The 26423-nt window shown below is 31.0% G+C and overlaps 1 protein-coding gene across 7 annotated transcripts in view; it reads left to right on the top strand.

Moving 5' to 3' along the window:
- Positions 1 to 4575: 4575 nt before the first annotated feature.
- The window catches only part of LOC145242493 (uncharacterized), a 40327-nt gene continuing 18479 nt past the window's right edge, over positions 4576 to 26423 (top strand). Inside the window, exons 1-3 of one of the 7 annotated variants that reach the window (XR_013862751.1) lie at positions 4576 to 4657; positions 15923 to 16744; positions 20192 to 20409. Coding sequence is in view for 1 of the 7 variants with exons in the window: in XM_080105557.1 (XP_079961683.1) it covers positions 16034 to 16744 (711 nt within the window). In the remaining 6 variants the exon portion in view is untranslated. Of the gene's footprint in view, positions 4716 to 15922; positions 17027 to 20191; positions 20410 to 26423 lie in introns of all 7 variants that reach the window. The other 6 variants (XR_013862748.1, XR_013862749.1, XR_013862753.1 and 3 more) reach the window with 6 other exon arrangements.

Below are 26423 nucleotides of genomic sequence, written 5' to 3'. Positions count from 1 at the left end.
GTCTGGGTCATTTCGACATTTGTTTTTCTATTTTCTATTTAATTCTATCACTATTTAATTTTTTTTCCTCTTCTTCTCCTCTGATCTTTCTTATTTATATTTATGTCTCGGAAGTAGAGTGAAAAGCATATCTTATTTTTCTTTTATTAATATTATTGGAATTTTTTCCCTTTTTTTCCCTTGTACACATTTTTGTGAATTATTCCATGGATTTCTGCCTTTGGATTATTTTGGACCATCTTCCAATTACCGGATTTCCTTGTATTTTACTTGTGCAAATGGAAATTCTTTTAACTTTCTTGAAGTTATATATTTGGATTTTACCGTCACTGGATTATTTATCTTCCACCAGACTATCCATTCACGTGTAATCACTTTTTTCTTCATCGTATTCCCTCTTCTTCACTTTTTTGTTATCAAGTAAGATCTTTGACTTACTTGTTTCATCAAATACTTCTGCATGCAAAATCCAATCCTGCATTTTGGTAATTCCTACCCTCTGTTGAGAAAGAAAGTATTTCCTCGAAACTCTGCGGATTAAGGACTATCCACTTATAAAGTGTTTCCTTTTCAGATTAAATATGTTTTTAACTCTTTTTCAAAGTGTTTTTTAACATGTTTTATTAACTGTTTGCTCATATATATATATATATATATATATATATATATATATATATATATATATGTGTGTGTGTAAAACTGTAAATATTAGTGTCTGTTATGGGAGGATTGCGTGGGAGCTCAGTAATAGTGCAAGAATATATAACATCTTTATGGATACAATCATTATTGAGTGGGCAAAGATGTTTGTTATTACAATTACAGTTAGTTTTGGGTTTAATTGGGAAAGGGATTATTTGGGCTGATTTAATTTTTTTGTTATTAGATGTTAAGATTCTTTGTGCTAAATTAGACATTGTTGAATAAGAAATCCGGATTGAATTTTTATTGAAAATAGAACTATATCTGTGTGGGTATTTGAAAGAGTGTTGTACCATCTGTCTCTAGAAGAATTTCTGCTCTTTCTGCTGATAAAAAAAACTTTTAATCAAAATGCTACTTTCTTCAATAATGCTTTATGGAACTCATGACACAAGGAAAAGATTAAATACAACAATTATGCTCCTCCTGCAGGCCGCCTTAAATCTGTAATCACACACAATATGACTCATAAGAAACCAGTTCAAATAACAAGATCTGCCGCTATCAATTACAATGAACCAGTCTACATTTATAATCCAAACCAAAATACTAATCGCAATGCCTCTAACCCACCTAGTTGCATCAGGAGAAAGAAAAATATTTGGTTTAATCCTCCATTTAGCCTAAATGTCAAAACTAATATACCTAAGGAATTCTTCAACATTGTACAACAATTGTTTCCCTTTATTTTATATTTAACTTTATCATTTTTTTTCTCTCCTTTCTCTTCCCAGATCTTTTTTATTTATAGTTATGTCTCGGAAGTAGAGTGAAAAGCACATCTTATTTTTCTTTTATTAATATTATTTTTTCCTTGTACACATTTTTGTGAATTATTCCATGGATTTCTGCCTTTGGATTATTATGGACCATCTTCTTCCAATTACGGGAGATCTTTGGATTTTACTTGTACAAATGGAAATTCTTTTAACTTTCTTGAAGGTTTACATTTGGATTTTACCGTCACTGGATTTTTTATCTTCCACCAGACTATCCATTCATGTGTAATCACCTTTTTCTTTACCATTGTGACCTTACACGTGACCTTACACGATCTTAAACCTCTGATCGCGGCCCAGTTATAATCTTAACCCTGGGTCGATGCCCAATTATGACTATCCTAGTCACTGGGTAATTAATTATGTCAACTGGGCAACCAGGTCTGCCAACCGTTGGTACGTCGCGTCACCCAGTGAGTCCTCGTCAAGGCGTTGGAGGACTCTTCTCGGTTGCACGGTCCTCAAGGCCTGTTCTTCTTGATCGTCTAGTTGGTCGTCCTGTTGACTGGGTGTTCGTTGACGGGAACGGGGTCACAAGTGGCAAGTAAAAGAAATAAAGTTACATGGAACAACAGCACATCAGCAAACAAACTCCGGAGGTTGGTTGATATATAATGTATTTAGGAAATTCATAAATGATTATCTACAGACGTATGTACAATTGAAGATTAAATGGAAGCAAGCAATTAGATTTGTGAATGAGCTTCTTGTTGTTGAAATACTCGGTCGGAGTCGCGGACCGTTGTAATTATCGTTAAGGTGTTCTGGCTGGTCTCTTCCTAGGTCCTCTGAATTCTATTAAGTTGCAAATTGAGCTCTCTGGCGACCAGCGAGGGGGAGAGAGAAGTTGGGTGGCTGGATTCCTCTACCGAGACCTTTTTCTCTGTCTCTCCAAAGACCTCTCTCTGTCTTCTCTCTTCTTCTATCTCCTTCTATCTGATTAAATCGAGTTTTACAGATCTTATATAGTAAAACCCTTGAATAATGTCGATGCCTACGTTCGTCTTCGACCAATCAAATTGATTGATAACAATCCACCTGATTCCCTCTCATTGGTCAATTTGGCCTGTGGCAGGTATTATTTTTCTGCCCCCAATTTCCAAAATCAAATTGACTCCTCCCCAACTTGCCTGACCCTGCCTTCTTGGTAATGGGTTTTTCCATATTATCAACTGATAATCAGAGGAAATATTATTTTTTAGCTTGTAATAGATCACCAGCTTTCATCTATTTAAAAATATCCGTTTGATCTTCTTTCCCCTTTGAATTATTTGTTTTGTAAAAACATCCGTGTGATTTTTAAAAGAAATATTCTTTACATGTCAGAATTCCCCTTAGCGCCCAAAACAATTTCCCAAAAGACATTTTTAGATAATTCATATTGAAAAACAATTCATGTCGAACCTTGGGCTGACGTCATTAATTCTTTTATCAGGCCTGATCTGTTTCGTGTGTGTGTGTGTTTCTCAGATCAAAAACGATCCGACATTTCACCTGTCAAACAACACATTTCAAGCCGACCGACATTTCCAATCTCTGTTTCGGAATATTTTGTGTTGGCCCGTTTAGTTCAAACGCGAGCGTATTTTGGTTAAAAAATGTTTTAAGTAATCTTTCGCTTTGAAGTTTAGCATGCGATTTCTATTTTTATTCCCCGACCGTATGGTATCTCAACAACAAGATTTTGACACATAAAAATATTAACTAAAAAAAAATTTTTTTTTTTTTCTGTAATCGGTGTTCGCCCGGGATTGAATATTACATTCAACACAAAAAAACGTCACATCGGCCCTACTGATCTGATGTGGCCCCTCTTTGGTGTTACACCATATTCTCTCTGCTTAACTTATTTTGTTTTCAAGTAAGATCTTTGACTTACTTGTTGTTTCATCAAATACTTCTGCATGCAAAATCCGATCCCGCATTTTGCTAATTCCTACCCTCTGATGAGAGGGAGAGTATTTCTTCGAAACTCCGCGGATTAAGGACTTTCCATTTATCTAGTGTTTCCTTTTCAGATTAAATATGTTTTTAACTCATTTCAAAGTGTTTTTTAACATATTTTATTAACTGTTTGCTTTATATATATATATATATATATATATATATATATATATATATATATATATATATATATATAAAACTGTTTTTTTTTTTTTAATTATTTGATCTTTTCAGCTTTAAAACATGTTGAAATTTTTATCGACCTACATTTATTTTGTTTAGTTTTTGTAACATGAAATATGGGTGGGGGTTGAACACCTAAAAAATATTTCCTCTAATATATTTAACGAAACCTACTTTTATTTTGTAAGTTTATTTAATACTGAATAAATATCGAAATTTTCAGGAAGAGATGCCTATTATTTGAGTTTTTGCTAGATTTTTAAACCGTGGGTATGTTTACGGCTTTAAAAACGTTACTACATAGGAACGTCGTTTTAAAGCGTCGATAATGTTATCACGATTTTTGTCTCGAATTTTCATTATTTTTGTATGCTGTAAAATATTTTAAAAAATATTAGAAGTTTAGTTGAAGCTTCTTCTTTTAAATGGTAAAAAAGTTAGGGTGATAATATTAAATTAAATTGCAGTTACATCGTGTTACATATAGGGGGGGGGGATAAAACTGGCGTGCGTTGGCGGTACCTATCCTTCTCGAAGAATCATTCTTACAATCAGTTTCCACACGTGAAAATTGTACAGGGAGATAGCAAAATAAATTTTCTTGCGTTTGGTATAAGTTATTTGGGTGCTAATGCACTTACTAATCCGCGCTATTTTTTAAAAATCGTATTTCCAAGTTTAATTAAAGTTTTATGATATGATTTTTATTCAATTGTAAGGTTAAAGTACAGAATAATCGGTGCAAAACACCCTCCCCTCCTCATGTTAAGAATGGCTTGTTAAATAAAGTTATTATTTCAGCACGGATCAATAAGTGCATGAGTACCGTTATTTCATGTATATTTGCTAATTTTCCCAATTTAGGATCTGTTAACTATACTACAATTTTGCTGGATTTTATTTCCGAAAAGAAAATGTGCAAATGTACGAATTGACAACCATTAATTGATCCATTCATGGGAGACTGTTTTCCTCTTACACCGGCAACTCTTTAATTTGCGTTTCAACATCGTAAAGATTAATAACAAACAGCAAAAATGAAACCTTGCGTAAGATTTTTATATATCTCACTATTTTTTATATGGTTTAGAAGATACATTTAAAAATGTATGTTGTCTTTTGTTTGGATCAGCCTTTTCTTGCTTTTGTTTTGATAAACATAACGATCAGAGGGGTTAATTCCTATTTCAGTCACTCAAATTATTCGGTACTCGTGCACTTATTGATCCGTGCTGAAATAATAACGTTATTATTTAAAAAAAACATTCTTAACATGGGGAGGGGAGGGTGTTTTCTACCTATTCTGTACTTTAACCTTACAATTGAATAAAAAACATCATAAAACTTTAATTAAACTTGGAAATACGATTTAAAAAATAACGCGGATTAGTGCCTTGCATTAGCACGAATTATTCAAAGTGAAATTTGCTTCGACATTATTATTCTTAAACAACAGATTTGTTTTTACTTAAACTATGTTGTTGCAAAAATAAATAACATTAAACCACTAAGTTAACAAATTCCATGGTATACGAGAAATGCCGAAATTAAAGCTAGCTCGAAAAAATATATAGTCGATATCTTTATAAACAAGTCGAAAAGGACTCTAAAGATAACTCAAATTTATAGTTTTCTAGTTAAGGATAGGTAACATTTTTAAAGTGTAGAACATTTTACGTTAAATTTATATAGGAAAGTGATCCCCCACTTTTTAAGAAAGTAATTTCTTCATATCATGAAAACTACTTATCTGCCCCAAGTTTAAATGTGATATTCGTTTTCAGCACCACCGAAAACCTTTAAAAGTCGTCATTTTAAAGATTTTTGAGGAGTTGGGAAGAAACTTGACATTGGCCCTATTTTTTTTTTTTTTAGGGGTATATTTTACTGATTGTGCAGTATACGAACCGTGCTATATTTTTAAATGGAATTTTCAAACTTCTATAAATGTTTCATGTTTTTAAAATTCTATTTTACTACATTGACAAACTAAAATTATATTTGGTCAATTTTTTACGATGTGCTCCACTGCTCCAGCGTATTATAAACACCCCAACCTCCCTATGTTAAGAACGGCTTTCGGAATAAACACCCCCCCTCCTCAACCTCAAAAACTGTTTTTAACATGGGGCGGTTGGGAGGGTGTTTATTCCGAAAGCCGTTCTTAACATGGGGTGGTTGGAGTGTTTATACCATGCTGGAGCAGTGGAGCAGCTGGAGCACTCAGGTCGTAAAAATTGATCTTATATTTTGATACATTTTTATGCTGTAAAAAATAAATAAATAAATAAATAATTCTAAAAACAATCTATAAATGTTTCATGGTTTTTACATATTTATTTTTTATTTTCAGTTATAAATCACTCATGAAAAGAATGCTATTAAAACTTTAAAATTATATTTTGATACATTTTTTATACAATAAATGTTTTGATTTTCGTATATTTTATTGTCCTTTATTTCGTTATTATATATTTTTGCGTTCTCGAAGACACTTGTTTATATTTGAGGTTCACAGAACGGCCGGTAGAGGGCATTCAAAGAACAGGGGTCCAAATTCTGGCCAAAGTAGGGTAGAAAATGCTCAGTCAACATATTAATGTACTTGGTCGAATTAATTTGACCTTGCAAGCGAACTATAGGCCCTGGGCCATTTGAACTAATAACGCCCTACACCAAAATTGAACCTTCACCACCTTGCAGAGTTTAAACTGTGCACCTAGGATTAAATACTTTGTCCTTTCTTTGACGGGCGTACTGCCTACCATTACTGCCTAGTCTATTAAACTTGCTTTCATCACTAAAAATCACTTTCGACCAATATAAAGAATCATGATCTTACATCTGACAAAGTCCAGATGGTGCTTTCTGTTCTTTACAGAAATCATTGGCAACACAGCCTCGCAAATTAAATTCCCTCAATCTGTTATTAACTATGGAAAGAGACCACTTTTGAACAAGATTACACTGTTGTTGGATTTGGGGAGCCATTTCAAATCTGTTTCTGAGGCTGCAGATCTTGATAGCATTGTCTTCCCTGTAAGAAGTAACCCTAGGACAGTGGTTCTCAACCTTTTTTTACTCATGGACCCCTTTTTCCTTCTTTTATCTTGGTTGACCCCTTCATAACTATTGGTCATAAGACAATCTTCTATTTTTCACTCATATAAATTTTGAGGTTTTAATAATCAAAGAAATATTATATAATTAAGCTTTACTTTTTAAATGAAAACTAATTTAATGTAAATAAAGTAATCTACAACAACTATAATAATTATGATAATAATGATAATCAGTTTTGTTATGTTTTGCCTGTGGACCCCCAGAAATATTTCATGGACCCCTAGGGTCATGTGGACCCCGATTGAGAACCCCTGCTCTAGACAACCAAATTTAGGGGCATTACGAACACTGCCAGTGTTTTAGTGCTTTTGCACAGTCATAGTACTGTTTTCTCACCACATTTCAGTCTGCGGCCAATTTCTCAATTGGATAAACCAGAAAGGTGAAGATTAATGAGATCCTGATGATTACTAAGAGAGAGTTGAGGCATATGGACTAAATGTTATGTTTTATAACCTGGAACAACAACAATTATGATTAGAGATGCCTTGTTGCCTAAAAGGTGGATATTTTAAGCTGGTTTTAAGCTCATTTGTTGCTGCAGAGTTTCTTTTTGCCTTCTCGATTTGAAGTTAATTTTTTAAATTGACGTGAACACTAGGATACTTACAGATGCTAAACTTCTGACCGACCATCAATATGGATTTAGACAAGCCCGTTCCACGGCAGACATCCTCACTGTAATCTCTGAACGCATATACCATTCACTGGACAAAGCGGGAGAGGGCAGAGCGGTAGCTCTAGATATATCTAAGGCTTTTGACAGGGTATGGCATGAGGGTCTCCTCAGGAAGATTAGATCTTACGGTATCACTGGTAGAATACTTAACATAATTAAATCCTTCTTAGATAAGAGAAAAATCCAGGTTGTCCTCGACGGTCGTACGTCTAAACAATATAATATAAATGCCGGAGTGCCCCAGGGATCTATCCTTGGTCCTCTGCTGTTCCTGATATTCATAAATGACCTCCCCGATAAAATTGCCTCTGAGATGGGTATATATGCTGATGACACCACACTCTATAGCAGGCACGACAGGAAAACAAATGAACATATATCTAAAGTAATGGCAGAAACACTAGAGGATGACCTCAAATCAGTAGTGGAATGGGGACAAAAATGGATGGTAACGTTCAATGCCACCAAGACAAAACTGGTTTCATTCAATAATTACAGGAAACCTTCTCTACCACCTATAGCAATGGCCAACAACTCTTTAGCTGAGAGTACGTCTTTCAAGCTCCTTGGCCTAACGTTCACAGGAAACATGAGCTGGAACAATTACATCGAGGGCATTGCCAGGGCCGCTGCGAGGAAGGTGGGCTCTCTCTACCGTGCTAGAAAACTTCTAACACCCGAAAGTATCCTGTACCTCTATAAGGCCACTATTCGCCCATGTATGGAGTATTGCTGTCATATTTGGGCCGGTGCATCGGCTACTAGTCTCTCTCTCCTTGACAGGGTTCAAAAGAGAGTCGCAAATCTGATAGGCCCTAAACTGGCATCAAAACTTCAGCCTCTGTCCCATCGTCGAAACGTTGCATCCCTCTGCCTGTTCTACAAGTATTATAATGGTGAATGCTCTGAAGAACTGCAAGCACTTGTGCCCCCACGACGTGAACACCCTCGACAGACCCGACAAGCTGCAAAATCCCACCCCCACACTGTAGAGATCCCTAGATGTAAAAGATCGTTCTACTCCAGTAGTTTCTTCCCCAGAACTGCTAGACTTTGGAATTCCATTCCAGGTCACTGCTTCCCCAACTGTACTGACATGCATAAGTTCAAGTGCAACGTGAACCAACATCTCGCTGCCCTAATCCCTACATAGTGCCCCAGTAGATGTTTCCCCTGATAGTAGCCCCCTACACCAAAGTGGCAATGTGCCTTGTTTGGGGTGAAAATATAATAAAAAAAAAAAAAAAAAAAAAAAAATTAAAAGTTAAATATGAACAGGTAAAATTATAGAGGAATAAAACGCTAATCAATGAGGAATAGGTTGTTTAAACAGTTACATTCAATTTAGCTTGAATTTGTGGTTTTTGAAAAAATGACGGGATTTCATTTACTGCTGAACACTTTTTTTTTTTTCCCCCCCGAAGATGTTATAGGAAAAAGACTAAGCCACATGCGGCGAGCGACAAATATTGAATATTTATCTTCCCGAAATCGAGCAAATTAAATAGACAGGCGAGCTTCGTTAAGTTAGAGATATTACGATTTGTATGTGATATAAAAAGTTTTAAAAAGTTGTGAACCAACTGACCGCTTCTCTGAAAGAAGCCTTTTGTAGACACACAGAAAAAGCAAACATACATACATACATACATTTTCGCTTTTATATTTATAGATTAAAAAAAAACAAAAAAAAACTATAATTACACCAAGCCTCATAGAAAAATAAAACGAAAACGAAAACAATAACAATCGCTTCTGAAAATAATCAGATGCACCGATAGAAAGTGCTTGAGAAGAATATATCCGAAAAACAACCTTTTGGTGTCATATTGTATAAGTTACCTACTGAAATTAAAAAGACCACCCGGCAAATTGAAAGATTATCCATTAAGATCGGAAAAAAGAATAATCCCGTCATGTTCAATCAGACATGTCTGAATAATAACCTGCTGCCAAAATAGACATATATATATATATATATATATATATATATATGTCTATTTTGGCAGCAGGTTATTATTCAGACGTATATATATATATATATATATATATATATATACATATATATAATCATCATGCAGTCCGTCAGTTTTGACAATGACTAGTCCGGACATCATTGTTTTATTCCTCAGTGTTGGCGCAGTCCTCTTTTCTGTGTAAAATATAGATATATAGTGATAGAGAAAATTATTGTTTTTGTTTGGAACAATTTTTACTAAGTTAACAAAACAGATTAATTTGAATGTCAGCAGTTTATTTGCAACTATTTATTTTGATACTTTTACATTATTATACCTTGTAAAAGTAATGTAAAAACATAATATGAAAAAAGTTTAAAACAAATTCGCCAATTTCTGAAAGAAAAAATACGAAAACATTTTAAGAATAAAAAACATATTAAAAAATTATAAGAACCTCCTAAAATGTATTGCAGAAATGCTCATTTCTTTTCAATAGCTCTTAACATTATGTCAAATGTCAGATTTGTAATTTTAATGGTTGGTAAGTTGTTTGCAGCAACTTTAACTGCATCCACGAGGTCACATTTGCTTTTAAATTGCCTTCCATTAGAATAAATATCTCTAGTGAGAATATTCAATAGGTTCTCAGTGGGATTCGAGTCACCTCTATTTAAAGGTCAGTCCATAAGAGAATATTTAACAAATCCCTTTTCTTTCAACTAGGATTTAGTAAACTTTAATGCATAATTTGGTGGATTGTCTTGCATATATATATATATATATATATATATATATGAGCAAACAGTTAATAAAATATGTTAAAAAACACTTTGAAATGAGTTAAAAACATATTTAATCTGAAAAGGAAACACTAGATAAATGGATAGTCCTTAATCTGCGGAGTTTCGAAGAAATACTCTCCTAGGGTAGGAATTAGCAAAATGCGGGATCGGATTTTGCATGCAGAAGTATTTGATGAAACAACAAGTAAGCCCATATCGTGATCTCATCACTGTCTTGTTAGCATTTAAACAATTGTCTTGAGTCATGTTGCTTACAAACCCATCCTCAGCCCATCCTTGATTAATCTGTCAATAGCAATTTACTGAAATAAATTTTCATGTATTTTTTGCCCACTGCAATCATTTGGTCTCATGTTTTTCATTAAAATGGGTTTCTTTATTCAATTTTTGACATCAGCAATCATCTTAATGCTTTACACCTTGTTTCACTTGACACCACAGGAGCTCTAGTGGCCTCAAATATGAACACACTTGATGCATTTGCGTTTCTTATTAATTCTCTTCAGATATGTGACAAATCTTGCTTTGTTAAATTCCTAAGTTTTTTGTTTCCTTTGTTGACATCCCATTTGATATATTTTCTTGATTGTTCAATGATCCCTTTTCAAATCCTTAGAAATTTGAAGCAAAGACTTTTCTTTCCCAATTTTTTAGATTATATAGTTCTTTTCAACGAGCCATAATATTACAGTAGCACTCCAGGATACGACATACATTGTATTCCACATCGTAACCTGAAAAAAACGTATCCTAGGGCCACCGCATCCTGGGGTTCTCTTGTAAATTCTAGTTAATGCAAATAATTTCTTGACACTGCAAATTATAATTTCTGAAAAAATACTAAATATCAATCGGAAATGAAAAATTGAGACTTGATTTCTTTCCTCCTTACTCGCTATATATAATACTACAAATAATTTCATTCGATAACATATATCTATAAATTTTACATAAAGTATTTGACAATACCTCTTTTGCATTTAATCGCTAGACACAGTTTATATGTTTGTGTAATGGTATGTGTATGTATGTATGTGTATATGATTATGTATTTGTGCATGTTTATATGTATGTGCGTATATATATGGATGTGTGGGTGTAGGGGTTTATATAATCATTCTCCTGAAAGGATTGTGTTATGTCTATTTTTGGTCATATATCAATGATAATTCCATGAGGGCATATGTACACCTTTTGCAAGTGTAGGTTTCTGTATGTATGTTTATGTATCTATTTGTAGATATTTCAACAGCAGGTTCATTTGATTTTAAAATCAATATTATTTTAGCGAATACGGTTTATATCTTCAATAAAAGATATTAAGTATAGCAATAGACATTTCACTACGTTAGGATATCTGTGGAGGAATATGTGGTTTTATAAGTTTTGTGTATAAATTTATATATAATTTTTGATAATTCTATTATATATATATATATATATATATGTGTGTGTGTGGAATTGATATCTTTAATAATTATGGACTAATCTTGAAATATACATATCCTTTAATGTCAGATTTTTTCAATCTTTTATTTCATTTTATTTGAAGGTCAGTTTTGCTAATAACCTTTTTATTTTTTAAATTTTGCTTTTTATTTTATTTCTTGTTTCATTTTATCTTCTTATTTTTTATTTTTATTTAATCATTTATTTTATTTAATCATTTTAAGCCAGTCTTCAACTCTAAGGGAAACAAATAATATTGTTGAAATGTAGATTAATCTGTGTTGGGTTTTTCTGATGTTTATATAATTTCATTTTGATATATATAAAATTTTAGTAATTCAATAAATTTAAAATTTATGGCGTGAAATGGTTAAATTTCAAATCAAAAGATTGTTATTATTATATGTAAGACAAAGAATAAGACAAAGAATACACTTGAATCACAGGTTTCCATACCAGTTGATTTATTGGATAACTTTATTCTGAAGAATATATATATATATATATATATATATATATATATATATATATATATATAGTATTCCGAATTTTATTGGGTTTATATTATTGAAAATTCAGTAACCGTTCATATACAAAGTTTTAAGTAAAAATGAGATGACTTAAACTGTAAGTTTCAAAATTACCATATTTCATAATTGAGCATTCATATATTGTTTTAACAAAATCAAGACATCAAGGAATAGATTGATAGCAACAAATAATTGTAACTAATGATGAAATACACTGTTTCAAGACTATTCGGACAAATTCAAACTCTGTATTGTTTGAAAATTTTTTTTATATAATTGATTTAAAAAAAACTTTGGAAGGATGAGATGTAGGTAAAATATTTTCTCATGTTTTTTCTTATAAAGGAAATGGATTCCATATTGTTCATTGCTAAAGTGCTTTTTGTTCAATACGTTTGATGAAAGGCTGTTCTTATGAAAATTTTCAAACGTTATAGAGTTTGAATTTGTCCAAATAGTCTTGAAACAATTGTAACTGATGATAAAATACACTATTTGTTGCTATCAATCTATTCCTTGATGTCTAGATATTGTATGTATATATATATATACTAGCATGGGTATCCAGCGTTGCCTGGGTTGACATGAAGTTCCGTTTGGAACACACTTGCTACACTAATCATTTTCATCATGGGTAACGTAACATAGATACCCTCACAACAATTCCATAAATAAAAGAACGGATAAAAACATGTAAATTTAATCGTTCCTTAAATGAAGAAGTACCTGATACCCTCTCCACCAGATGTTTCAAATGTAATTCCCACGCCTACCAAACAAAAAAACTGTATTTGTCATGTTTTGCCCCATCCATCTCGATCGCTAAATTTGAAAAAAAAAAAATGCTAGAGATGATATATCTCGTTGATTGCTTTATGGCCAGAAATGGGTGTTCATTTTTACGTTAAATTTATATAGAAAAGTGATCCCCCACTTTAAAATGTTAATTTTCTTTTTTTCGAAATTACTTCTTTCATATTATTTATAAAGATTGTTTAAACGTATTAGGGCCCCAAAAAAGTAGGTCCTAATTTTTTTAGGGGTTAAAAGACGTTGAGTCACATCGTAAAAATTTACCTTTTTTTTATTTAGAAATTTAAGTTTGTAATCGATGAGATTAACGTGAAAAAAAAAAGAAAGAAAAGTGTAAATTGTGGAATTCAGAGGGGGGCAGTAGATCCTATTTTTTTAGGTATTAAACAACGATGGGTCACATCGTAAAATTTGCGATTTCTGTATAGCTGTTTAAAGAATAATAACAACAAATGAATGAAATGATCGGAAGATTCTAAGGGGCAAATAACTCTAAAAGTGTTTTAAAAATTCGATGTTGAAATAATAATTCCCCAAAAAATAAATATGTTATCAATGTAATTATTGTTTAAAATGTATTAAAAACAATTTTAAATAAAACACTGAAAACAATTCTCTCGCTAGAAACATTAATTAAGATACCGCTATTTAATAAAATCGATTTTTCTTAATGTCATATGCAAATGACATGATCTTTTTATTGTATCTAGTTTCCAAGAATGAAGCTATATATAGAAATAAATCAAAGAGTAAAGTAAGGAAACTTTTGTATATATTAATCAAATTGTGAACAAACAAACAAACAGACAGGATTACGGATTTATATATATATAATATATATATATATATATATATATATATATATATATATATATATATATATATACACTTGGTTGTGTTTGTATCCATGTTTATCTCTAAAAGTCATTTTTTTGTGTGCGTGAGTTCCTTCCTCATAGGTTCCGAAACAGCTGAGCCTATCTTTTGCAAATTTCACACAAAGGTAATTTATATGTCTGGCAGTGTTCTTAGATATGTTTTGTATAGAAATTCATTTGATAAGAATCGAAAATCAAAAAAATCAAATCCTAAAAATAATCTTTCTTCTCTTATAGACAAAAAAGAAGAATCTTTTCAGGGGATTATTTTATGTTACACCAGCCAAGGGAAGTAATACAATCTCAGCAAATCATTTTCAAAAATTGAAAAAAATCATATCTTAAAACAGTCTTTCTTTCTTATAGATAAAAAAGAAAAATTTTTTACAGGAAAATATTTCATGTTACACCGTCCAAGGGAAATAATAACATTTCAGCAAATCATTTCTTCTTAAAAAAAAGATTTATTGTCATCTGGAGATATAGCTCACTGTTAGAGCATTCGACTACAGATTGAATGATCCCCTACTCAAGCTGGGATGTACCTCACCAGTTTATTTTAATTTTTTCTTATTAATGAGTTCAATTTATAATAAAAGTAAAAGCTACCATTTAAAATTGCTGCAAATCATTTTCTTTGTTTGCATATTTTAAAACTAAACATTAATCAAAAGTGACTATTCCAGTGCATTCATCATCAAGCCACATATCAGCTGACATGATATTGTAAATAAATTCTGACGGAATTTGATGAACGACATTATCATTATTATTATTTTTTTTTTTGCGAATTAGTCCACCAGGCAAATTATTCTTCATAATATATAATAATTAATAAAGGATTGATTCTATAACATATGCGCAATTTGCATAAATTAAAATATCATGTTTAAGCATATTGTGCGACTGGGCAACACTGTGTGGTTAGCTAGTATATTTATATGTATGAGTTATATATACATATATATATATATATTGTTTTATTTTACTTCAGTCGAAATTTTCAGAAATCAACAAGCTTCCTACCTAGGGCTAACACTCGAACTCTATATGAGAGACATAGATATTCGGATGTTCCATTAAAGTTCTTTATCTCTCAAACACAGAGTTAAAGAAATTGAAAACATAGTTTTCCTCTCCCCAATTAACCATTTTCATATGTTGTAGTATATCTTTCATTTTAGTCTCATAATCTTACTAGATTCCAGGACAAGAATTCATCTAGTCTGGTGGAGTATTCAGCTTCGTGCTGTTACTTGAGGTAACATCCCTTGGAGAAAGTGTAACGTTCCTCGTAAAAGCTAATGTGGGTTAGTCATAATGAGGAGATCTTATTTGGGCTGCGAATACGAAATGTGATTTTGAATATTTAGTCAGGGTTTACTTTAAGGGAAAAGTATCCTCATGCCAGGTTGTTCTAACAAACCCCTGTACAGAGAGAGAGACCTTTGACACTTGAGTTCTCTCCAGTATATATGTGTGTGTGTGTGCGTGTGTGCATATGCAAGTGTATTTTTAATTTTAATAAAAAAGGGAAGAGACGAATGATAGGCCACATTATAAAAATGTGTTCTGACCTCTTTGTCTTTCTCTTTCTCTTTTTTCTTTTTCTCATGCTAATAACTTTGCATCCATACTGACAAAACCTATTTGTCCATACAGCAACCTTTATGCTGGACAAATGTAGTGTGTTCAACAAATCCTATGACAATGTTTATCAGAGTTCACATTGCAGATCCATTTGATCATGAATTTGTCCTTACGTTGCAGTTGGAAAAGAGAAGACTGGATGAGAACCTAGTATAACATGATGTTTCTGCCACACTAGCTGTATAACTTACCTGGATGTAGAGGGAGATATCTTGCAATGCTATCCAAATGAACAATAATCAGTCTGCTTAACATAAAATTAAAATTGCATTTACTATAGTTACTGAGCATTGTTAAGACACACTAAAAAATATAAAACAACCCTGCTATTCTCCAATTAACTGTCTTAAATTTTGCTTACCATAAAAAAAAAATGTCAGTTAATTCTGCCTGCATTAAATGACAATAATTTTTTTTTTTTTTTACAGATTTACAGTTCGGAGAAATTCCTGACTGAGAAATTTTCTCATGAAAACTTTGCTGAAAGAAGCTAGTCAAAAGAAAGCAAGAAAAATTAAGAAAAAAAAGAAAAAAGAAAGATGGAAGAAGTTCCACCCGTGAAGAAAATGTTTGCCTGTCAAGTATGTGAAAAGTCGTTTATGAAACGATCTCATCTTGTTTTGCATTTAAGGATCCATTCTGGAGTTCGTCCTTACACGTGTGAGTTGTGTGAAAAGTCGTTTGTGCATAACAGCCACCTCAAAAGTCATCTCAAAATACATACTGGTGAGAAACCGTTCGCATGTGACGTGTGCGGCAAAGCTTTCTCACTGAACAGCAAGTTAAATCGACACATGGTGACGCACACAGGGGAGACACCATTTGAATGTGAATTATGCAAGAAACGTTTTCCTCTCAAAGCTCTACTGAAACGACACTATAATACACACACACGGGAAAAGGCATTCGAATGTTTGATATGTGGGAAAGATTTCTCGCAAAGTGGACACTTGAAACGGCACTTTGCGACTCATACGGGGGATAAGGCCTATCCTTGTCAGATATGCGGAAAAGCTTTCTCTCAGAGTGGCCATTTGATAAAGCATTCGAACATTCACCTCAGAGAGCAAATCAAACGAAATACACAGAAACAACAAAATATCAGGAAACTGAAACCTACAGAGATGTCTTCACAGTTGGACAAATCCAAAACTGCTTTAAATCCTTCCTTTTCTGTGGATCTTGAAAATGATAAAGAAATATCTGTCAAAGTTGAACCAAAATCTTACACAGTCCAAAGAAGAGCACCTGTAAGTTTGGTCAAGTTACCAATACCCAACAGTGTGTGAAATCATTTCGGGATTAAGTTTTTCATAGTAAATTTTCTTTTGCGTCATAAGCATTTCTGTTAGTTTTATTATACAGAATTTTTAAGATACATCCCATAAATCTATACATTCAGTGAAGAAAATCTATTTCAAACTTAAGCATTACAAACCAACCAACAAAGATATTTGTGGATGACTCCAAAACATGTGGCCCATTAGAACTAATTGACAATTACTGGAAATAATGTTGCTGGTAAGAGAAGGGTATCTATCTATAAGCATTTATTTAAGTTTGTGAATTTTGTTTGGGACTCATATATATATATATATATAATATGGCACCTTGATTAGTAGCATTTGTAAAATTATATTTCAAAGAAATATCTGTGGTTTTAGATACAATATTACTTGATTCTGCAACAACAATTCTGATAATTCTAGGAGGACAATTATTTTATATATATATATATATATATATATATATATATAGATATATAGATAGATAGATAGATATAGATGTTTTTGCATATACTTTTATTATTTTTTATAGACCAAACTTTTGAAAGTAAAAGCTTGATTATTGGTAATATTAGTAATGACAGTAACTATATAAATAAACAATATTAAGTTACATTCCAGTGACCAAGATTTTATTCATTTTTTTTATCATCTTTACGAAACAAAACTTAAGTACATTTTTACATACCGTTTTGTTAACAGAAAGTTGGATTTTATGTGAACAAAATGGTCCGTAAAAATGTACCAAAATTTTTGTTTTGAAAAGACGCTAAAAAAATTAATAAAATCTTAGTCACTGGAATGTAATGTAATATTGGTTCTCTCTCTCTCTCTCTCTCTCTCTCTCTCTCTCTCTCTCTCTCTCTCTCTCTCTCTCTCTCTCTCTATATATATATATATATATATATATATATATATATAAATTCCAGATTAACAATATTCAAAGATAAAAACCAATTAATTTAACAAGGTTCTAAAAGAGTGCTCAGTAATAAATAGAGCAAGATATATTTTTTATTTATATTCAAATAAACATTTTTTAATATCACTACAAAATCATGACAATATTTTGGTTAATTAATTATGAATAACTAAAGATCTTGCCAGGCGATACTAGATCCTTCCTTCAAAAGATTAAATCCTCAATTATATAGAAAAACGTATTTTACAAAAATTGCATTTTAAAAAGTTATGTGGTCTCCTAATGAGGGAAAAAAGGTTGAAAATTAAAAATAAAATGAAACCAAAAACCAAAACAAGAAAGTGGGGGCGGGGGGGTGTAAAAAAGGGGGAGTGGACGGTAAAGAAGAAGAAAAAAATGTGTGTGAATCTTTATATGCATCAACGCAAATGTTGAAAGTTAGAATTAAATTATCCATTCTGTTTTTGTCAACATGGAGAAGTTGGTTAACTCAAAACAGATCAAATCTACTGAAACACTTGGCATGTACATTTGTTATGAGAGAATGGAATATGTTAATATTGTCTGGCTAACTGAGATTGTATATTATTTGCTTTTTTATTTTTTTTTAGTGTCAAGAATAAAAATAAAATTTGATTTCCTTTAAAGAAATATAAAAATTATAGTAAATTATAAAGACAGCTCAGAATAAAATTAATATCTAAGAGTAATAAATGTCATCATTTCATATTAATTTAGATAAGAAAGCATATATAATATTGATAATAATAATAATAATATATAGTAATAGACAGAAAAAAATAATATATACAACAGAATATAAAAAAATGGTAATAGACTTAAGAGTCGTAAATATAGAAAATAATATATTAATATTATAATATATAAAAAGTAATGATGTACTGATATAATAGAAATTAAAAGTATATAAGAATATGTTAATAAAGTAAAAATCAAAATAAAGTTAGAGAGAGAGAGTAAATCAAGGTAATATTACTATATTAATATCACATTGTTTTAATTTGTAGAGAAAAAACATGAAAATTATATATATATATATATATATATATATATATATAAAGAGTACAGTAATAATAATATGATACAATGATAAAACAATAAAATATAGAAAATATTGAATATTACATTAATTAAACATTAAAATAATAAAAAAAATGTGGAACAATAAAAAATAATCAAATGTAAGATCTCTATTATTATATAAAAGGAACTTTGTGTGTATGTGTGTGTTCGTTCCCTATGAACTCCAAAACGGTTGGGCCGATTTTCATGAAATTACACACAAATGTACTTTATATATTTGGCAGTGTTCTTAGGCAGGTTTTATAATGGAATGTCTTTGATAAGTATCACTAACTGATAATCGAAAAAATCTAATGAAACAAGGAATAGGTGATTTGACCCAAGTTAATACCTTATAGAGCTTAACATCACAAGTGCATTTGAAAAGTTTTATTACTACACAAACAAAAAGACCCATCATATAAAATCAACAGGTTTTTGATATGACAGGGTCGTGTTCGAAATGAATGTTTCTGTTTAAAGCACAATTGAACCATGATACTTGACTTTTGCATTTTAAACTTAAAGTTAAGCCATTATTTACAGATAATTTTATAAAATCAACAGTAGGTTTTATACCTCCAATTCCCTGGGATCATTATACACTATATATATATATATATATATATATATATATATATGATAAAATAATCAGTTTAGACATTTTCCATGACTTGTTCTAGCTCTTTTTTTTAACTATTCACTCCATTCTGATGCTTTTTCAAGATCTAAGACCAAAATCTAATCTATGTAAACATCTTGACAATAAGTTATGTGATATTAATGTTTCTCAGTTCCTCGTTAGCTTTTTTTGCCTCTGCAAACATTTATATAAACATTCTTACATCAAGTAAAACTACATTAAGTCAAAAAGATTTGGTCAAGCTTTGACATTACTGTGAAAACAACCTACCTATATTCTCTCAGTTACATTGAAATTTTGACCTGTTGTTTGATCTTGGATTCTGAAATAACTTTAAAATGGGGCTACTCATCAGAAAGCAGCTGTTATAAAACCTTAAAAATTTTCTAAACATTTTTATTCTTTGAAAATTATTGGATATTGTATCGATTGTATATTCTTCCAAAATATATCATAAAAGAAAGACAAAGTAGAAGAATATATGTTTATAGTTAACATTGTCTGATCTTTTTGACCTATTTCTGCTATGTATATAAGATGATGGTGACAGTCAAGATATAGTCTCCTCTGATTAATGATTATCTTCCTCTTAGATAATGTGAAAACCTCCCCCCTTTCTCCATGTTAAGAATTGCTTTCTTGTCGCTTGACCATGTCTAATTATCTAGCCAAATGAACAGGAGAAATTGTCAGTCAAAAAGGGCAGATAATCTTGACTATAACCGAAAATATTTTAACTTTCAATACATTTTGTTCTTTTCAGAAGTGATTCAAGAAGCAATTGTAAAATCCGTGAGAAGCGTGTACACACCTATAGACTAAGACATGTTAGTTGCTATGTCTTAAGTGTTTAGACACCTGAAAATCCCAAAGATGGAAACAAAAATTGACACCAAATGAATACGCAGCATCCACGCATGGAATAAGAAATAAATAAAGAAAAGGAGACAGACACAAGAAACGTGTCAAGCAGCAAAGAAGGTTTTCCTATTTTGTTTTTTTAGATATATTCATTTATATATATCTTATTTTTTTATCTAACATATAAAGTTATCTTGTCGGATTTTTTGTAGTTTAGACTCAAATAGCAATCCATCTGACACATCAATACTTGATTTGAACTAGCCTATTTATTCACTACTTCCTTTTTCTGTATTATTAGTAGGGCTATGACAACAGAATATTCTTTTCATTGTTTTAACCCTTGGGTGTGTATCCATTGATATCTTATATGCTTTTATATAGAATGATGTGGTTCTCAGTTGATTAATTGTGTTTAACTATGTCGGATATATACTCGAGAATCAAAACAATGATAAGAATATTCTGTTGTCATAGCCCTAGTTATTAGTACAAATATATTTTATTTTGTGTCAGTTTCCTTCTGAAAATATTTATTTCTGAAAAGAAAACTTTTAGAATAGAGATATTTTCCTAACTTACAAAATATTATATATTATTATCTGTCTGCATATGTTACTGTCCCACTGAGTCATATCCTAACTCCTAACACATCATTGTGACATTATCATGCTGGGCTGAATCCATGTATTTCTCTCTAAGTTGTATCCAAAGCCCTAAGGCACCATTGTAGTATTATCATGGATTTGGGATGTATCCTGTGGAATCTTAGTTTGAGACAATATCCTGGCATGGTCACAGCATAACTGTGGTAATACATGTTGTCTGGGAACATGATAGTCATCCTGATCAGTTCTTTTTTAATAGATTTTTTCCTACACTGTGAGATTAGAACCACAAAACTATCTTGACACCATTTGTTTGAATAAAGGGTAAATATCTATTTAGAGATAAAGAATTGTTGAGTCTGCAAGCTGAAAGAAAATGACTGAATAAGAATGAACAAAACATATTTGTCTTTAAAAAAAAAAAATATTGTTAACATTATATTTTATTAGTTAAATGCTGATGTATGAATTACTTTCTATAAGCTAACAGTGCAAGCTGTGTGTCTTTCTACTGTTGCAGACCAAAATTCTCTCACTAAAGAAAAAGAAAAGAAAAACCCACCAAAAAGCCTGTCACTTATAGAGACTCACCTTCATTCCTTCATCACCCAACAGTCACACATGCCAAGGGTTCAACCTTTTGTTGAACTCGGACTCTTTCCTCTTTGACCTGTGTGTTTGCTCTGTGAATTTCAAAGCCAACATTTTTGAGTGACAAACTTACTAGCGTAACCTTTAATTTATTCGTTCTTGTCCAGAATTCTCCCTATATTAAATATTAATTTTTTTTTAAAATCTGCGTGATGTATGTATCTGTTACAAAATGAAAGTATCACATTAAAAAAAATCACAAAAATTAATCAAGTAGTTTTATTTTTAACTAAGAAAATCAAATTTTATGAATATCCGCAAAGTGACTGTCTCATTTGCAGTTTTGTAAAAAAATCTTAAAAGAATAAGGGAGATAACTCAACAATAATTCAAACCAGATTTATGTTGCAATGCCTATGAATTGTCATTAATCACTTAAAATAAAACTACTTGATCAATTTATGTGATTTTTGGAATATGTAATTTTAAAATTTTAGTTTTTAGTTTAAATTTATTTTCCTTTGTTTATACGTTTCGTTTAATAAAAAGTTTGTAATTTTTTTTATTAAAAATTTATTTTTTATATAACACTTAAAAGTATACAAAACAAAGCATTTTGTAAAAAAAATCTGTAAATGTAAATGCATTGTTTATAATTCACCTGGAAGTAAAAGAAAATGCCAACATGTGTTCTTTTGGTTGTTTATGATTTTGGGGTGCCTCAAATATAATTGATCCAATACTTCTAACATTTTTTATAAAAAGTAAAAATTGTTTTCTAATATGTTTTTAATAAGAAATAAAATCGTTGTTGAATTTTTAATAGTAAAAAAAGGTATAAAAGTTGCAATCATGGAAAAATGCAAGAAAAAATCTGTTCATGCATTGAAAATAGTTTCATGTTGTTGTTTCTGTTATATATTACTAAATGAGGAATTACACAACATTAGGTAAAATTCGGTCTTCATTGATTTCGCTTATTCACATAATATTGGCACTTTTCAAGCATGCTTATTTTTTCAATTTTAGATGCATAATACTAACTGAATTTTTAATGCGAATGATTGTTTATTTAATAATCTATATATATAAATTTGTATTCCTGTCTGTTTGTTCACAATTTGATTAATATATACAAAACGTGTCTTACTTTAATCTTTCATTTATTTCTATATATAGTATGATACTTGAAAAAATATGCAATTAAGAGATCACCTTATTTGCATTTGACATTAAGAAAAATTGATTTTACTAAATAGCGTTATCTTAGTTAATGTTTTTAGCGAGAGAATTATTTTAAGTATTCTATTTAAAATTGTTTTTTAATAAATTTTAAACACTAATTATATTGATAACATATTTAATTTATTTTATTTTGGAATTAATATTTCCAACAACGACCTTTTTTTTTTAAACTTTTTTTTAGAGTTATTTGCCCCTAGATGCTATCCATAAAAAAAAAAAACATTTACCAAATATCATTTGGTAATTTCATTAAGTTCTAGCTGGAAAAATAATTCTGTGTAGATAGAAAAAATGTTTGGCTTTTATTGTTGAAAAATACTGAAAAGATTTCATTTGTTTGTTTTATCAGTAAATTTTTACCATGTAATTCAGCCTACCTAAATAAATACCCCCCCCCCATCTAAATTCCACAATTTACACTTTTTTTCTTTTTTTGCGTTAATTTCATCGATTACAAACTTAATTTTCTAATTAAAAAGGTAACTTTATACAAGCGGCATTTAACCCCTCAAAAAATGGAGATCTACTTTTTTTCAGCCTAATACATTTAAACAGCCTTTATAAATATTATTAGTTTGCAGAAGTGCAAGTAAGTGCAAAAAAATTAGAAATTTTGAAAAAAAAAAAATAATAATATGGGGATCACTTTTCTATATAAATTGTTGTAAAATGAGCACCCACTTTTTGGCCACCAAGCGTTCAATGAGACATGTCACCTCTAGCATTTTTTTAAAGTTTGGTGATTAAGGGCGAGGGAAAAACCTGGGGTGGGGGAGATAACATTGGAAACATAAAATAACGATAAATTTAATTATGTATTTTGTTGAACTTGAGAATCTTTCTTTCAAACTGTATGAAATTTTGCATGGAACCCTTTATTCAATTCAGAAGACCCCATGGGATAATAGATAAAGTTCTAAGTAAAATTCTGTTTCAAATGACACTTTTCTGGAGGTTGAAAGTTTAATCTTCAGTACAAGCGATAATAAATACTTAAGACTTTTATCTGGTCATAGTTGATAGGACGATAGCATGTTACCCCAATTGGTTAAATAAAGGGTTCTGTTCAAAATTCTGTACAGATTCCCAAGTTTGACAGAGATTCTTGAGTTCAATAAAATACACCTGAAGAAGCTCAAAGGTTACATCGGTTGAAACCTGACATGAATAACATTCAATAGTAGTGCGGATAATCCAAATAATACAAAGGTTAGTTGGAGATATGATATGTAAAGTTCACTAAACACAATATGTTTGTATTCATTTAAATATTTCTTAATACGAATGTATGTTTGGGTGTCAGTTTCAGTTTAGAGTTCCATTGTGGATTAGCAATATTTTACCTTTTATGCTGGCTATAAGTAGTAAAATCACTAATAGTAGCATTGTTTAGATCCCTTCAGGGAGAGTTGGTGCATCCTCTGTCCTCGTTATTGTTTGCTGTTGGTTTCTGCATCTCACTGAAGTAATGTCAATACAAGTGTCTCAGCTTGAAACAAACTTTCTTATTCAGTGATTGTTTGTTTGTATTAGAACCAGCTGGCTCTTCAAGGAGCCCAGACAAGCCATTTCAAATGAAGAGCAATCTTTCTCATTGTTGAGAATTTGCAAGTTTTCACATACATGTGAACTATTTATTTCAGGTCTTCATGCTGCGATTGTGCAGACGTTGTATAGAGCAATTGATTTAAGTGCATTCAATTTCTACTCTGGAAGAAGTAAAAATGAAGAAAAGATAAAGAAGTAAGTTGAACAAATGGAGGAAGAAAGAGGGTAGCTTATACAAGCTTGTATCTTTTTCACATTCATTCGTCTTGCATACCTATATACCAATATATCACAAAGAGAATTGGTAGTTAAAGAATACAAAGTTGGATTTCAGTTTCCACAGTGCTCACTCATTACCACTGGACAATCAGAATGGCTGGCTATTATGTCCACAAAGAGAATAAGTAGCTGAGGAATAGAAAGCATTGATTAGTAAAACAAGATCACAATTTAGAAAGTATGAATTTTAAAACAGTTAACTTAAAACAGTCGAGAGACAAAACATACAAGTGGCCATATATGATAGTTTTCATAAACATCTAGCTCAGAAATGATAAAGAACTTATATTCAGCCAATGATAAACCACTGATCGATTGTAGAATTAATAAATTCATATTTTAAATATTCTATATCTTTTGTGATCATTATTTCATCCAGGTGAAGACAAATTTTTCATTTGTGTTCTTCAAAAACCAGAATTTGAAATTGCAATAAATTTTCTTAATCACATACTATATCCAGCCCAATATATTTTTATTCGCATTGAATAATTAACACGAAATGATTATCCAATAAAATTTTTTCATTTGTTATAAATGAAAAATGACATCCAGAATTAATAATTAAGTAAATTATTTAGAGCTTTTACATTAAGATTTCAAATATTAGGTTATTGCATAAGTTCCCACTGTTTTTTTTTAAGAAAATCAAAGAATTTTAACAGCAAAAGTAGGTTCGTGAATCCCATCGACTGAAGGTGGCGTGAAATTGTCTCCAAATCACACTTCATCTTTTCACCCAATTCTCTACATGTCTGATGGCCATCTTCCTCAAAAGAACCCTGAGTTAATCTACTTCTAGCTTGAATGGTATTCCGGAACGAGGAGCGTCATTGAGATCAAAATTACTGTGTTTGAATCTGGTAAACCAATCTCAAACAGTTCTCTCAGCTATAGCATTTTCTTCATATACAGCACAAATATACTTGGTCACTTCACTTGCTTTTTGACCTTGATTAAAGGCAAAAAGAAGGTGTTGAAATTGTAAGTTTTTATCTACTTGACAATCCATTTGATGGTTCTGAAAAACGTGAAAAAGTTATATGACCAAAAAATGATGACCATTATCTTGTAGAAAAAAATGTGCTTTTTAATGATATATAACACTTTGCCAAATATCAAAACATGTTTTAGAACAAAAGTTTTTATGAAACAGCAGGAACTCATGCAAAAACCTGATATAAGATTATTTATTCACAATTTCCTGTCTATTCTCTGCCAGAATGTGAGTACTAACTGATGAAAAGTTTCTCTGGAAACAGCAGTTGGTATGCATTAAACAATTTGTATTTATCAACAAAGGGTAGATTTATTGCATGGAGCAGACAGCTTCTGAGTTTGATGACTAGAAAAAGTTGGCTGCAGTCAGACACAAGACAGTCTTCTGACATCTGGATGAAACATTTTTTTGGCAAAAGTCACCAGGTAATATTTAGAATATGGTAATTGACAGCTGTGGTCTCACTCAATATTAACAGCATGATGATTACTTCCTAGTTAATAAAGTTAATAATAATAGCATTTCACTTAAATAATGTTAACTGATAGTATTATCTATCATATAAACTAATTCAATTCTTGCTTGTTAATTTAGTGGAAAAAAAGGTACTTAAAAATGTCACTCAGCTAACTATAACATGGTCATTTTCAAATCTAATGTAAATAAATTCCTGTTGAACCATCCTTTAAATAATTAAGCCATACTCAAGTTCCACCTTTATTGATTATGTTGTCTCACTATCTATCTGACACTTATTAACCTTATCCTACAGTGGCGTCTGGGCCTTGATAAGCAGTGACCCCTAAGTAAAATTTAAAAAAGAAAAAGTACTTGTATACGTTTGCACTACTTTCAGTAGAGAT

The sequence above is a fragment of the Euprymna scolopes genome, chromosome 21, assembly GCF_053919585.1.
Source record: "Euprymna scolopes isolate OS-2025 chromosome 21, ASM5391958v1, whole genome shotgun sequence".
In the NCBI taxonomy this organism is placed as follows: domain Eukaryota; kingdom Metazoa; phylum Mollusca; class Cephalopoda; order Sepiida; family Sepiolidae; genus Euprymna; species Euprymna scolopes.
This window is presented reverse-complemented; position numbering and strand designations above follow the sequence as displayed.